At 39.2% G+C, this 17256-nt stretch overlaps 1 protein-coding gene and 1 long non-coding RNA gene across 4 annotated transcripts in view; one reads left to right on the top strand and one right to left on the bottom strand.

The window, feature by feature from the left end:
- The window catches only part of LOC134199836 (uncharacterized), a 7641-nt gene extending 2239 nt beyond the window's left edge, over nucleotides 1–5402 (bottom strand). Inside the window, exon 1 of the long non-coding RNA XR_009974479.1 lies at nucleotides 5055–5402. This is a non-coding gene — a long non-coding RNA (uncharacterized LOC134199836). The remainder of the gene's footprint in view (nucleotides 1–5054) is intronic.
- The window catches only part of Dpp (decapentaplegic), a 25585-nt gene extending 8329 nt beyond the window's left edge, over nucleotides 1–17256 (top strand). The window contains exons 1-2 of one of the 3 annotated variants that reach the window (XM_021350033.3): nucleotides 12477–12672; nucleotides 15965–17256. In XM_021350033.3, coding sequence (XP_021205708.1) covers nucleotides 15982–17091 — 1110 coding nt within the window. In that variant the 5' untranslated portion in view covers nucleotides 12477–12672; nucleotides 15965–15981 and the 3' untranslated portion in view covers nucleotides 17092–17256. 3 annotated transcript variants of the gene reach the window in all.

The raw sequence follows: 17256 nt of genomic DNA, 5'->3' as shown, positions 1-17256 counted from the left end.
CGTTCGAGTACATCGACGTCATCGAGTCCGTCCAGCGCACGCTGGTTTGATTACCGGTAATCAATGGCGTGCAACGGTAGGGAAAAACCGCGTTCCATAAAGTTAGCATTTTATAATGCTAACGGACTCGCGCGTCAGCGCGATCAAGTATATGAGTTTCTCCGCGATAATCTCATCGACATCCTTCTGGTGCAGGAGACCTTCCTAAAGCCCTCGCGTCGCGACCCCAAAGTCGCGAATTACGTCATGGTTAGGAATGACAGACTCTCCGCCCGCAAGGGCGGGACTGTCATTTACTATAGGAGGGCCCTGCACTGCGTCCCTCTCGATACTCCCTCGCTCTTACATATCGAGGCGTCAGTGTGCCGCATCGCGCTGACGGGACACCAGCCGATCGTCATCGCATCCGTTTATCTCCCCCCTGACAAACCCCTCCTGAGCAGTGACCTCGAGACACTGTTCGGTATGGGGGACGCGGTCATCCTGGCAGGCGATTTAAATTGCCACCACACTAGGTGGAACTGCCATCGCACGAATGTGAACGGTAGGCGTCTCGACGCGTTCATAGACGACCTCACATTCGAAGTATTCAACCCCCCGACCCCCACGTGCTATCCGTACAACGCCGCGCGTCGTCCGAGCACAATAGATCTGGCACTACTGAGGAACGTAACTCTGCGCTTACGCTCCATCGAGGCAATGTCAGAACTCGACTCAGACCACCGACCTGTCGTCATGCAGCTCGGTCGCCCACTCAACCGCGAACCAGATACGAGGACCATGGTGGATTGGAAGAAGCTGGGCACGTGCTTAGCTGACACCGCTCCACCAATCCTCCCTTGCGGCCCGGATTCAACTCCATCCCCCGAGGATACCGTCGAATCCATAAACATCTTCACTGATCACGTCTCGACGGCGATCATAAGATCTTCGAAACAAGTCGATGTGGAGGACTGCTTCCACCGCATCAGACTTTCCCCCGATCTTAGGGACCTCGTTAGAATCAGAAACGCGGCAATCCGGGCCTACGATCGATATCCCACGGATTCAAACCGGACTCGGATGCGTCGCTTACAGCGGGAGGTCAAATCCCGCTTAAGCGACGCCCGAAACGAAAACTGGGATAGTTATTTAGAAGAACTCGCGCCCACTCACCAAGCATACTGGCAACTAGCTAGGACCCTCAAGTCCGAAACTATAGCCACTATGCCGCCTCTCGTACGCCCCTCAGGCCAATCACCGGCTTACGATGACGATGACAAGGCAGAGTTGCTGGCCGATGCACTGCAAGAGCAGTGCACCACCAGCACTCAACACGCGGACCCCGAACACACCGAGTTCGTCGACAGGGAGGTCGAGCGCAGAGCTTCCCTGCCGCCCTCGGACGCGTTACCCCCCATTACCACTTCCGAGGTCAAGGAGGCGATCGATAGCCTACAACCACGGAAAGCTCCCGGCTCCGACGGCATCCGCAACCGCGCGCTTAAACTGTTACCAGCCCAACTGATAACGATGTTGGCCACCATATTAAATGCTGCTATGACGAACTGCATCTTTCCCGCGGCGTGGAAAGAAGCGGACGTTATCGGCATACACAAGCCGGGCAAACCGAAGAACGAAACCGCGAGTTACCGCCCCATCAGTCTCCTCCCGGCGTTAGGCAAACTTTACGAACGGCTCCTTCGTAAACGCCTCTGGGACTTCGTATCCGCGAATAAAATTCTTATAGACGAGCAGTTTGGATTCCGCGCCAGACACTCGTGCGTCCATCAAGTGCACCGCCTCACGGAGCACATCTTACTAGGGCTGAACAGGCGGAAACCCATTCCGACAGGAGCCCTCTTCTTCGATATAGCGAAGGCGTTCGACAAAGTCTGGCACAACGGTTTGATATACAAACTGTATAACATGGGAGTGCCAGACAGGCTCGTGCTCATCATACGAGACTACTTGTCGAACCGTTCGTTCCGATATCGAGTCGAGGGAACGCGTTCCCGGCCCCGTCACGTCACAGCCGGAGTCCCGCAAGGCTCCGCCCTCTCCCCGTTACTATTCAGTTTGTATATTAACGATATACCCCGGTCTCCGGAGACCCATCTGGCGCTCTTCGCCGATGACACCGCCATCTACTACTCGTGTAGGAAGAAGGCGTTGCTTCATCGACGACTTCAGACCGCAGCTACCACCATGGGACAGTGGTTCCGGAAGTGGCGCATCGACATTAACCCCACGAAAAGCACAGCGGTGCTATTCAAAAGGGGTCGCCCTCCGAACACCACGCTGAGCATCCCTCTCCCGACTAGGCGCGTCAACACCCCCGCCCCCGCCGTTCGCCCAATCACGATGTACGACCAGCCCATACCGTGGGCCCCGAAGGTCAAATATTTAGGCGTCACCCTCGACAGTAGGATGACATTCCGCCCCCACATCAAGACGGTACGCGATCGTGCCGCCTTCATCCTAGGACGTCTCTACCCGATGATATGTAGGCGAAGTAAAATGTCCCTTAGAAATAAGGTGACACTCTACAAAACTTGCATACGCCCCGTCATGACCTATGCAAGTGTAGTGTTCGCTCACGCGGCCCGCATACACTTAAAATCCTTTCAAATTATTCAATCCCGTTTTTGCAGGATAGCCGTCGGAGCCCCGTGGTTCGTCAGGAACGTCGACCTCCATGACGACCTGGACTTAGAGTCCATCAGTAAGTATCTTCAGTCGGCGTCCATGCGCCACTTCGATAAAGCGGCACGACACGAGAACCCTCTCATCGTGGCCGCCGGTAACTACATTCCCGATCCTGCGGACAGAATGGAAAGCAGTCGACGTCGCCCTAAACACGTCATCTCGGATCCTCCTGATCCACTAACGGTGCTTTTAGGTACTTCAAGCACCGGTCACCGTTCTCGTCGAACCCGTCGCTTGCGACGAAGGGCTCGACGAGTAAATTAACTCTCAGACACAGCCCACTGAGTTTCTCGCCGGATCTTCTCAGTGGGTCGCGTTTCCGATCCGGTGGTAGATTCTGCGAAGCACGACTCTTGCTAGGGTTCGTGTTAGCAACATCGTCAGGTTTGAGCCCCGTGAGCTCACCTACTAAAGTTAGGTTACGCTGAAATAGCCGCTAGGGCTATCAGCTTAGGTAGGAAAAAAAAAAAAAAAAAAAAACGTAACAGCTTCTGTCCGGACAGAAAAACATGTTACTTAATTTATAAATTTTAATTGGTAATTAAATATAAATGTGGGAGACAACTGAAATAAATACTATGTTGGTTTCAAACATAATCAGGAAATTATAAAAAGGTACTTATACATATAAATAATTATAAAAGATGCCAAATAGGTCAAAGTATGTAAATATTGCAACGTTGCATCGCAGCTTATATATATATCTATTATAAGGCCACCAAGGTGTATAATAATATTGAATCAAGCAATTAGAACACGTCATTTCGGATCCTCCCGATCCACTAAAGGTGCTTTTATGTACCTCAAGCACCGCTCATCGTTCTCGTCGAACCCGTCACTTGCGACGAAGGACTCGATGAGTAAATTAACCCTCAGACATAGCCCACTGAGTTTCTCGCCGAATCTTCTCAGTGGATCGCGTTTCCGATCCCGTGGTAGATTCTGCGAAGCACGGCTCTTGCTAAGATTCGTGTTAGCAACGTCGTCAGGTTTGAGCCCCGTGAGCTCACCTATTAGTTAAGGTTACGCTGATATAGCCTCTCAAGGCTCTCAGCTAGGTATATTAACAAAAAAAAAGCAATTAGAAGTGTAAAGACTTGTACTAGACTAACCGGCCGCTTCAATGAGTTCGTGGTGCGGTCCATGGTATTTTAAGGGGCCTCCGTATGGCCCTGACCCGCGAATGCGTTGCAATACTGCGGTATTCGCAGTGGGTATTCGCGGTCAGGGTGGTATGATAATACAGCACCATTTGCTTCGAGGTAGCGTGTGTTCAGACCTGTGTGCTTAGTGCGAGTTTTTCAACGTTCTCGCTAGCGCCGAACTTTATCCAATTTTGAATGCAGTTGAAACAGCGCCCCCAGCGGCAAACGTAGGTAAGCGATTCCATTCGATACAAATATGAGGTAACTTTTACGCTATCGAGAACGTTAAAAAACTCGCACTAAGCACACTGGATGTAACTCTGTTATCTGGTGATGGTGGCGCTCGCTGCAATATACCAGTGACGGAGCGATTTTCGTGACTGAAACGTGTCACATTCCGAACTCGCTGTCCGAGCATCGAAGTTCTAAGGAAGACCGTGCATAGCCGTCGAGCAATTCGCTGGTTCCTCGCAGACTGGGTGAACGGTTCATGATAAAAACTTGAAAAATGTGTTTTTGCTATTTATATATTTGCACAAAATAAATAAGTTAATATGTATAAGTAATTAACTTATAAAATGTTAATTAATTTGGAATTTAAAAAAAACTGTTTATAAAGTCTGATAACACGATTAGGTTATTAGTCTGATCTAAAAATCTGCACCGTAATAATTTTTCGCACCTACTTATTATTGGTGGGTTTTTTATTTATTTTATTTTATTGAAGTTGAAGTCTCAATTATCTGGCCATTCCAGCCTTCAGACAAGAATGCATAACAACTTGGACCCGTAACGCCCCACCACCATATAATTACGAATATTGATAAATTATATGCATTTGATTTTTATTAGAATATGGGTTAAGCACCTTCTAGTATTTCGTTAGGGGCATTGCTACATGTATACATACGGCTTTGAACACCTGTATGCTTGATACGTGAGTACTGGGCGTCTTATAATTTACACCACGATAGATAACATCAATAAAAAACTTAACGAAAGATATTTTCCTCGACAGGCATTTTGATGTAGTCATGACTTACATTACATAAAGTCATGACGGCTTAAAGGCGCTTTTAAAACATTTTTTATAGCCCTTGTAGGCAAACGAACATACGGCCCACCTGATGGTGAGTGGTTACCGTCGCCCATGGACTTCAGCAATGCCAGGGGCAGAGCCAAGCCGCTGCCTACCGAAAAAACATACTTAAAAATAAATACCTTTTTGAATTTATTACGATTGGGTTCCACAGTTTCAGCATTGAGAAGAATCGGAACAGAATTGTTGACATACTCAAGGCTTGCTCTTTGCCAATTGCAATACAAAAAAATACAAATTATTTAAATTAATACATGTTATTTAAGAAATGTCATGTAAAATTTTAAATGTCATATACAAACAGGCTAAAATCTAAGAATAGCATGATTAATATCCAAAATGTTTAAATTAAAATTTAATTGTGTATGTACCAAATTAGTTTATTGAAATAGCTGTTATATTTAATCCTATCTGTTCACAATATATTTTGATAGGAAATTAATTTCAACCGACTTTTTTCTGATAATAAGACCAACAAATTTAATTAATCTTACTATTAAAATTTTACTCGTTCTCTATAAAATAATGTAACGTTTTATTTTTGTATGTGTAAATTCTGTTAGCATAACGTGTTTGTCAAGGTTGTGATGAGCGAGACGCATTATCAAACGTACCATATGTCCCAGTGTCAGAAGACGAAGTAGGTAAATGATTTTTATTTTATTTTCCTGCTTATAATGTTATTTTAACTAATTAATAGGTCTACAGCTTCAGCTCAGTAACGCTTGTAACGGCGTATTATAGTATGAAATAACAACAATTTAGGCATATATTCATGGTTCTAGCAGGTAAGTCGTCGTGGCCTAAAGGATAAGACGTCCGGTACATTCGTGCTGAGCGAAGCACTGGTGTTCGAATCTTAGGCGGGTACCAATTATTCTAATGAAATACGTACTCAACAAATGTTCAATAATGTTCAATAATTCAAAATAAAAATCAAACCTGCAAAATTAAAATTTCCGTAATTACTGGTGGTAGGACTTCTTGTGAGTCCACGCGGGTAGGTACTACCACCCTGCCTATTTCTGCCGTAAAGCAGTAATGCGTTTCGGTTTGAAGGGTGGGCAGCCGTTGTAACTATACTGAGACCTTAGAACTTATATTTCAAGGTAGGTGACGACATTTACTTTGTAGATGTCTATGGGCTCCGGTAACCGCTTAATACCAGGTGAGCCGTGAGCTCGTCCACCAACCTAAGCAATAAAAAAAGAACCTCTATACAATACTATATCCCAGGAATTCCGTGATAGGAACATTTTGTATTAAATGTTAAGCATGGAGTGAAGTTTTTTCAATTTTCAATTCGATTTCTCTCAATCATTCAACTTCTCAATTCAATTCATTTTTTCAACTCAATTTTTTCAATACTCTCAAAATTATTTGTTGCTTATTTCAACAATATTAAATTTACACTATTCGTATTGTAGTATAAAATAATCATTTTACAAATGGTGTGCCCAAATCCATTGCTTTAACTTTCGTTTCAAAATAATATCATTTAGTACCAGGTATATTTTTTTAGCTTATAATGAATACTCATATGCGCGTCTGACTTTTCTTCCATGCCATTAAAATTATTATCGCAAAAACAAGACGTCAAATGGCACTTGTGAAAAACGCGCGACAAATTATGTGGTAAAACAATTAGCCGCATGTCTTCAATTAAAATTAACTGTTTGAAATTATTTCATTCGTCGAGGCAGCTCCTAGAAAATGTTAATTGGACTAATTGGGCAGTGTAAAGTTTATTTCTTAAGGATTTTTTTAGTTCTTCTCATAAGGTATGCGCCTCACACATTCGAATGAAAAAGTTGATGTGGTTCCATTTAATACGAAGTTTCGTTTACTTTTTTGTAGTTATCTTGTAATTTCAATAAAATAAGAGGTAATCAAAACATCGCCGGTCTTACAATACGATTGAAACCTGAAAATTTTAAATTTGAGTACCTAATGTTTGTACTGTGAGCCCAAAATTGTCCAAAACCCTACATATTTCTACCCCAAAGCTGTCAGTCAGTTTGAACAGTAAATCAGTTTTGTTTAACAAATATTTAGTAATATTTTATTTTACTAGGCGCAGTTTGTACCATGGAAACTTAGGAACCCTGGAGACTGAAATCACGTCCCAGGTCGGAGAGCTATTTAGCGTTATGAACTCAATGGGCTGTTAGTTTGCTAGTAGTTATGTTATGCATAGCTACAGAATTAATATAGAATTTAAATTACGAAAACATTCCGGTTTCTCGTCACGTGAACACTGTGTGATTATGTATGTATATCACCAAGAAATCGCGAAACCTATCTTTTTTTTTAAATTTTAATAAAGTTTAATGTACTTACTCCCTTTGATATGAATTTCGCCGCTTTTGCGGTGTTGAAATTGAAGTTCAGGGATAATGTGGAATGTTGATATAAAACAGCTGTTATGGAGATAAAAAATATGCCGTTGTGTGCACTTAAAAGTGTTGTGAAAGTGACTTTTCTATAGCGGAAAAAAATTACAACTAAATACACAACTTTACACCTCGTTTTTTTTTTTGTTATGCAACACATAAAACCTTTAATTAAAATAATAAAAAAAAAATTTAGAACTAATATACATTGTATATGTACTTAATATTGCAAATAAAGATTTTTAGTCTTACTGGTCACAAAAAAATAACATTCAATACTTAAATATGACCCGATCAAAAATTTTAGTTGATTGCTGCAACAAACTAAGAATATCCACATACAGGCGGTTTCGTCCAAGCCTTAATGCTATTAAAAAAGAAATAATCTCGACTGATCTTTGTGATGAACGTTGGTATTCAAATAATAACGTGCAAATGTATGTGCCGGTGATTAGTGTCAGATTAATGCCTATTATACCATAATCAATGTGTCTCGTATTAACAGTAAAAATTTTAAAAGAAATATATTTTCGATTTCTCATCACGTGAACACTGTGTGAATAGGAATAGGTCAAAACATCGCAAAATTATAATGTTTGCTATAAACGATAATATAACATTGATGAGTTGCTATACCTTATTAAATAGAATTAAATTAAAATTATTTATCCCTGTGTCCCTGTTGTTTTCGACGTTTTATGTAAAACCTTTTTATTATTTGACCAATAAGATACTTCACTATGAAATAGTTTTGTTTATGCCCTTTATATTCTAAATATATATACAAATATATATGTGTGTGTATTATCACTCATCAAAGGCATCTGAAACATTTACATATATTATGTCGCCATAAAGAGTCAGAACCTTTTTTTCTAATGTTGGATATTAGACACCTAAGCGCAAATTTTGAGGGAAATCTTCTTTTTTTTATTTATTGCTTAGTTGCGTGGACGAGCTCACAGCCCACCTGGTGTTAAGTGGTTACTGGAGCCCATATAAATCTACAACGTAAATGCGCCACCCACCTTGAGATATAAACTATCTCAGTATAGTTACAAAGGCTGCCCCACCCTTCAAACTGAAACGCATTACTGCTTCAGGGCAGAAATAGGCAGGGCGGTGGTACCTACCCGTGCGGACTCACAAGTGGTCCTATCACCAGTAATAAAAGCGTTCCTCACAAAATCGTTCCTTACATCATGCGTCTTTCAAATTTCTTCCTATCTCCCTTTTTTGCACAATCTATTATCTTCTGGTATTCGCTTCTTCTTCTGTTTATAAAATAAGTTTATTTTTTCCATTATAGGTATTTAATTATGTATTTAATATTTTATTATACCCACCAACTACTGCGTTTATCTCTTGGCTCTACAGTAGATTGAATAGAATTTCTATGACATCAAATCCTAGATTGTTGGATAAGATCCAGATCATTTTGCGGAAAAAGTAATAATATTAAGTAAATTTAACATTTTTGTGTATAAAAAATGTAAGTATCTAAGATAATACGAATCAAAAGTGAAGGAAGTAAAATAGAAACATATCTTATTACATTGACCGGGGAAGAAACTACTTAAGAAATTGCATTCTTAAGTGTTGATTTTAACATGGGAACGAACTGTCAATTGTAAAGAACACTGTCCTAAGAGTACAAGAGGGACGTAATCTGTCGAGCTATTCCCGACGGTCGTTGATCTAATTGAGCATTTATTCGGTACGTGCGTGCTAATGGGCTAATTACGTATATGAGTCGTGAATTGGCCATGAGTCAACGTGGCAGGACGCGACCGGTCGTGGGTGTAGACGGTGTGGCTCCGGCGACTACTCCATCAACGCACATAAGTGCTCTGATTTTAATGTAAGATTCTCCACATTTGCGAACGTAAATGTAAGAACGCGTAACTTTCGTTTTTTTTTATAATATAATTTTGTATGAATGCATATTTTTATTTTTTATTTTATTTTGAATGAATATGCATTCATACAAAATTATATTATAAAAAAAACCGGCTTGTAACATCTCAAGTTATTTATCAAAATCTGATACCATGAAATGGATAGTAAAACAATATTTTTTCAGTCTTTAAGTCGTATCATTTGGCCATCACTTATGAATTTTAATTCTTGAAATTACTTAAGGTAAATGGCGGATGTTCCGAACATAATCAAAAAACTCATTTCAAAATACTTTTTAAAAACCTTAGCAACCAGAACTGGTCGTAAAATATTTCAAACTTTCGCTGTAAGCATGTATGTGTATATCTCAATATAATGACTAGCGAGAGACGCGCGCCAAAAACATCTTTATAATATAACAGATTTCAAAGACCTCCAAATTACATCGCTTTTTATCTGAGCTGTAGCTCTTTCTTAATTGGACAGTATACGTTTCGCGTAACGGCTTCGGTAGCCAAATGCAGTAGCCAGTAGCAATCACCGTGATTTGCGAAATGATTTAATGCTTAAGATAATTGCGATAAGATCTCATTAAATTTTAAATTTAAAATTTATTATCTGTGCCGTCCATCAGCTTGAAAAAGCTTACTGGGTTATTTGTCTATTCGAATGTAACGCTAATGTTTGTAGCACACGTTCGTATTTACATTTTAATAATACAGTTCCTATGTACATGTAGTATATGTATAATTTATAACTCTTGAAGTTTCAATTATTATTATTATTATTACTTCTGTAACGAGTTTCGTTGAAGTTCAAAACTTTGTAGGTTATATTTTCAAATAAATTATAATATTCTATTTGAAAATAGCCTATGTAGTATATTTGTATTTTAAAATACTTACTATTCGTATTGCTTGAACTTTCTTTACTCTGACATTAAAACTACTAAATAGTATCTGCAACCAAAATTATCAAGATTTACCTTAAAGCTAAATTTACATTATAAACGAATTAATGGCGTGGAACAGACTTGAGAATAATAATTTATTATAATTTAAACTGTACAGAAACTAATAGCCAACTTAATAAATTAAAATTTAATGATCTTTGACTAGCACAAACCTACTGTCCGACCATATTTAAACTAATTAAATAATAACGCACCTGTTTTCGTACGAACGATTAATAACTTACTTGCTACACAGTTAAGGTATCAAGTTTTGATGTTTTGAAACTACTTATTCCAATTCACACCTTTAGTCAAATCATAAACGTGAGCTGTTTCATCTATTATAATTACAACTTTGTAACTATATTATAACTTTTTTTTTTTTTTTTTTTATTGCCCTTGTAAGCAGACGAGCATACGGCCCACCTGATGGTGAGTGGTTACCGTTGCCCATGGACTTCAGCAATGCCAGGGGCAGAACCAAGCCGCTGCCTACCGCACTGATCGATGTACTTGCCTTCTTAGTAAAAAATTGTTATGAATTGCTTATTAACTAAATGCAATGCAGGTATGGGTCAATTTGAATTTTACACATTTAAAGCTTAATTAGCTAGTGACTTAATTATCGTTAAGCTTTGTTCAGCGTTACAATGGCAGTACTGATTAGTTGAAACATTCATTAAAATTGCATCAGCATCGTCCTTTTAGGAATCCAATTAAAAATTCGTTTTAAAATAACTGTTAAACGTTTATTGGCTGGAACTAACTAAACTAACTGTTTATTAGGCAAGATGAAGCATTTTAACCTTATTTTAGTTTTAGACATATTAGATTTAGACAACAACAGCAGTCCAGGGACTTCCAAGATTAACACGACTGTTCGCCTTGAGGCGTGTAGGATCGAATTTTCTATTGCATTTGAATAAAAATTGCTTTACAATACACCTACTGAAAACATTAATGATTCTCGGCAGAAATTCGAGCAAAAATTGTAAAGTTTTTTTTTATTGCCCTTGTAGGCAGATGAGCATACGGCCCACCTGATGGTGAGTGGTTACCGTCGCCCATGGACTTCAGCAATGCCAGGGGCAGAGCCAAGCCGTTGCCTACCGGCTGTACTAACTACCTAAAGTATATCATCCATATAAATTTCAAGAGATCTTCATTTATTTTTTCTTCTTTCTACATTTCTTGAATTTACTAGAGCTCTAGCACTTCACTCTGAGCGTAATATCATTATTGCACGATACTGCTACTTTATCTTCACGAGATTTTTTTTTATCAATTGATTTGTTCCCCATCAGGTTGTGAATGATCTACAAAATTCTTATTTTTTGGAACTTTAGCTCTCTTCACAGCTTTCGCGACATGTCTAGTAAGTAGGTCGGTGACAATTCAATTGTCATATTGGTTCAGGGTAAGTTGTTCTTTTTAAAATCCCCGTTTAACTGTGTCTAAGCGATATTGACGACGGATGTAAAAGTAAAATTACCAATCGATACAATCGTATCAAATGATTGACTGTACCTCTTCATTGACCTGGGGGTTGAATCTTGTGTTAGAATGTAAGATGTATTTATGAAATGCGATTTCATAAATGTGTCAGTTGAATTCACTAAATCCGACAATATCAGAGTTTAGATTACGGAGGCAGATATTTGCGAGTACTACGAGTTAGTATGAATGGTTCGTCGTATCGAGTTGTTGGTAGTCGTGTGTCGTCTCGCACAAAACTCTTTTGGCGACTTTATTCTTTTTTTTATTGCATTGATACGTGCCTTAGGTGACAGCCCACCTGGTATTAAATGGTTACTGGAGATGCAATGTGAACGCCGCCTATTGAGATACGAGAACTAAATCTTGATTGTATAGTACATATTATTGCTTCGCGGAAGTAATAAACAGTATTACAATACCTACCCGTACAGGCTCATAATATTCCTCATTACCAGTATGGCTATCATGTTATTTATGGACTTCAATCTGTTTATCTACGGCATTTATTTGACTTGCTTCTTCTACATTTAGTGTTCTTCAATACTTAACTTCATATCATAGGCCTGAAAGAGAATAAATATAGGAATTTTCTATAATTATTTGAATCATAAAAAATTATATGAAAATTCAAAAAACGATATATTATAAAAAAAAACTGCCTCTATATATATTTTTTAATTATGTAATACTTGACCTTTTAGCCACAAACAGACAGTGAAATTCAATATTTTCTAAGAACAGGTGGTTTATTTTTTCGTCTTCCTAGTAAAAATGACGACACTTTTCTTTGACACTTAGTATATACATTAAGTATCCTGCACACCTTCTGTCAGTCTCACACTAGCTACCGTGAGGTGAAGACGTATCTTTAGTGATTTTAGGTGTAGATGCTAGTGATTTCTGTTAAGTTTTATGTGAGAAACTGATAGTTCATACCAATTTCAATCATAATTATGTGAACAAGGTTGAATTACAAGGATATTATAAGAATTTGAAAAGGTTCGAAATACGTATAAATTTTTTATTTTTAATTGAATCTACAATTAAATTTCAGGTCTCCAAAATAATTTCAAAGCTACAAAAGCACTTTAATTAAATTAAAAATTTACTCTACATGTAATTACTTTAAAGTCTACGATGAGTTTCGAAGAATATTTTACATTTATTTTGATTTAGGATTCTTGACACTAACTACTATTAATATTTTATTTGCTATATTCTTACTTTTTTTTATTACTATTATTGTAGCTGTAAAGTTGAATATTCTTAACCAAAAAATACTACATACCTACTTCATTCAGTATTTTTATTGGTTATGAAGCAGATAAACTTACAGCCCTCCAGATTTTCTCAGATAGTTAATGGACATCCACAACGCCAGGGATATAATTAATCCATTAAATTAAAGACTTAACTTAAGAAAATACTATTTAATAGAGTATGAACTTTCGGTAAATTTGTCTTGTTCATATTTAAATTTGCAGTAAAGCATTAACAATTGTGACAAAATGGTAAGATGCAATTATAATAAAATAATTGAACAACGTAATTAAAATAGATACACAAGGTATTATTTTGAAATTTTACAGGAAAAAAAAAAACCATTTCAACCGTGAAAAAACTAAGTTTATTAAAACATTGTGCGCTTTCTTAAATTTTATTCTATTACTTAAAGCGACAATTTCGTCAAGTAATAATAAAAAAATGGCGATTTTGCTATACGAAGAATGCATCGAATTGATTAATAAATAAAAAAATACTTTCACGTGCCTCGTATTTGTGTTTAATGTTATGAAGCCGCGTTGCGTTTTGTTGACAATATTTTTCTTAGCACCTGAATGAAAGTGGCGATCATTGTTTCTCGGTACAGTCATCGCCTAGATATGTAAGCGTTTTTTATTCGAACAATATTTAATCTAACGTCTATTGTCGGATGTCATCTGCCAGGACAGGTGCGTGCGCAAGTGAAAACAATGTTACGCACCAAGTTAACATCCTACCTGCCAGACGTGTTGAGACCAACTTTACAGGTATTACATTTGCCGATAAGAAATGGTAGCGTTATCTCTTTCTGAATTGTAAATCCTTACCAAGTTAACATCTGAAACACATTTTTTGTGAAACTCAATCTCATTCCTTTTGTATAAAGTTCTAATGTATCTGATGTCGAGGGGAAAAAAATATTAAAAGAGACACATTTTCCCCTATTGCTTTTTAGAAAAAATCGTAGCTTTCGTAGCGGCGTAGCAACGTAGAGTCATTGTTGTAGTGATCTCGTCTTCACAATGGATTGTCTTATAGTTGATCTTGCTGCAAATGTGAGACGATTCAATAAAATAGATTAGAAAATAAGAATGCATTGCTTCCGGTTACAGCGACTCTTTTATGGAGTGTTCGTCTTTTTTTTCGTGACTGTTTTTCCTTGAGGTATATGAATAGGAATGTAAATGGGTGTTAGAGGCGATGGTGGTTGAGAGACGAGGGCGGGAGGGGCGGGGGCGTAGTGCGGCACGCCCGCGGGTGGGCTCGACGCCGTCGCGTCTGGCGCGCACGGCGCCGGCGCTCACTCCGCCCGCGAGAGCCGCGTCGCGAGCACGTCATGCGTTGTAACCCAGCCGAGCACGCACGCCGAGCACATCGCGCCAGTCATGTTACCACACTCCGTTGTTATGTGCCGTTGCTTCGTTCGTGAACTAGTGCGAGTCAATCTCTTCCCGAAGCGTTGACCCTGCGTGCGAATCCCTCGCGAGGATATCGCGGATTTTGCGTACCCGTCTACGTTGGATGCGTTAAAATTTTGGGTGAGTGAGAGAGGCGAGTGGTCGTGCGCCCGCGGCCGGTTTGACCGCATTATTTTCGAAATACGTACGCCGCAATCCGGTCGACCGAGCTAGAATGATCAAAACACAATAACAACAAACATATAAATCTATCAGTCCTCATTTAAATTTCCAGATCGTCCTAATTCTCTCGATCGGGTACATCTAGACCGCACTTATTACGTATCGCAATTTAGTTAGTCTTGAGTATCTCCAGATTTGTTTGATACTGACAAATCAGAACACATTTAGTACAAATTTTGTGTTCTTTTACTTTTTATTATTGGTGAATAACATGGTGTTAAAAGAATTTATTCATAAATATAGATGCATCCCGTTGATGTCTTTTACACGACAGTTTTGGAAAGCGCTTTTATGATAGAGCCTTGTTTACGGTTGATATCAGCGTATAATGGACTTGTTTGATATTTTTTTGTTCTTATTTTGATTTATCTTTGATCACCAAGGAGGATTAATATGAATATTAAAATAATATGATAACGGTTCAGGCGTCTCTGCAACTAGTTGAAAGTTTCACTTTATTTGATATTAATTACATTCAAAAATGACTAGCCCCTTCAGATGAATTTATATAATTTCGTGCTCTATTACTTGATATTGTAAAATACATATTTCAATGGAATTTATGGTCAAATTTTAAGCAAAAAAAAGTTCCCACTAAAAAATTCAGAACAATATTTTTTTCTATAAACTTTTTTAATTAGGAGGTTTTTTAGTTAATCTTTTTAATACAGCCCACATTTTGTGATTATAATATGAACATCGAAATTCATTTATTTAGAGTGTGTATTTGGCAATACTAAATTTATTCTTATTCGAAGTGCTGCTAGTTATTACCAAGTGGCATTGCATTACATAAACATGTTAATATTATTTGACGTACTGTTTGGTGTCATGTAATATGTTGAATGCCTAGTTATAATATGAAAAAAAATATGTTAAACGTGCGTATTAAAAGAAAAAAAAATGTTGATGTAAACAAACCAATCAGACGAAACTACCAAACACGAAATATATACGCTTTAGAAAAAGATTATTAGCTTGCAGAGAATCCATGATCGTATATAAAATAATAATTATGCACGAGTGTACTACATTGTAAGCATGTCAGTGCATTTGTTAGAAAATACTTATAGATAAAAACAACTGCCGGTTGCTAACACTATCACTCTTTGTTAGCTCACTCTTAACTAGTAAAACGCATCAATGTATGTGCTTCTCCAGGAAGTTCTCGGTTCGCGGTAAAACTAATTCATTACACATAATTTATAATCATTTGAAAGACTCCGATGACGTTCACTTTAACGTATTTATAGCGTTGTCTCAAAACTTCCTCATGATAATGTGCTAAGATAATTGAAACTCAGTTTACTAAGTTTTAAAATGTTTATAATTTCTAAGCTATATTCGTATTAATTAATGATTAACGTCTATTATTCTTTTGGTTTCAGGTGGGTCGAGGAGAATTATGCGTGGGGCGTGCGCATGCGCGGTGGTGTGCGCGTTGGTGGCGCTGTGCGCAGCCGCGGGCCTCGACGAAGCGACGCGTGTTGCTGCAGAGAAGCAGTTATTGGCGTTGTTGGGTCTGCCGAAGAGACCGTCGCGTCGATCCGCTCCAGTACCGCCTATACCACGCGCCATGCGAATGCTTTACGAGGCAAGCGGAGCCATACCGGCCGCTGCGGCAAACACGGCCCGTTCATATCAGCACGTACCGACGGAGCTCGATGCGAGGTTCCCAGGCGAACATCGTTTTCGCCTATTCTTCAACCTAAGTGGAGTACCCTCTGATGAAGTAGCTCGTGGTGCTGATCTCAAATTTCATCGCGCGACTGAAGAGACGGGTCCTCAGCGCCTATTACTATATGACGTTGTACGTCCTGGTCGTCGAGGGAAAACGACTCCAATTCTAAGACTTCTCGATTCCGTGACATTATTGCCAGGCGAGGGCACAGTGACAGCAGACGCCATTGACGCAGTGCGACGGTGGCTCCTTGAAACTGATCAAAACCATGGACTATTAGTGCGTGTTATTGAAGAAGGCCAACACAACGTTGATGCAAAACGGCCACACGTAAGAGTTCGAAGACGAGCGACCGAAGACGAAGAAGAATGGCGCTCTCAGCAACCCTTGCTGTTGCTGTACACTGAAGATGCGCGAGCCAGAGAAGCACGCGAGAATGGGGAGTCGCGTCTAACTCGAAATAAAAGAGCAACACAACGGCGTGGTCATCGACCTCACCACCGTCGTAAAGAAGCTCGTGAAATCTGCCAGCGGCGGCCACTGTTTGTCGACTTCGCGGAAGTCGGCTGGAGCGACTGGATTGTCGCGCCTCCTGGTTACGAAGCTTATTTCTGTCAGGGTGACTGCCCGTTCCCGCTCGCAGATCATCTAAATGGCACTAATCACGCAATAGTGCAAACTTTAGTGAATTCAGTGGACCCAGCCTTAGTGCCTAAAGCGTGTTGTATACCAACACAACTATCGCCTATTTCTATGTTATATATGGACGAACATAATCAAGTGGTGCTTAAAAACTATCAGGATATGATGGTGATGGGTTGCGGTTGCCGATGACGAAGGCACGCCCCACGCCCAGTGTGGACCTAGTGATTATTATATGTGGACTCAGTGTAAATATAGTGGAGGTCACCAAAACTGTACATATCTAATCTTGTATATATGCGTGTAATTATTATTCTATTAAAATGAAAATACAATAAACTACGTAATTATTACAAA

Source organism: Bombyx mori, chromosome 12 (genome assembly GCF_030269925.1).
Source record: "Bombyx mori chromosome 12, ASM3026992v2".
Lineage (NCBI taxonomy): Eukaryota > Metazoa > Arthropoda > Insecta > Lepidoptera > Bombycidae > Bombyx > Bombyx mori.
This window is presented reverse-complemented; position numbering and strand designations above follow the sequence as displayed.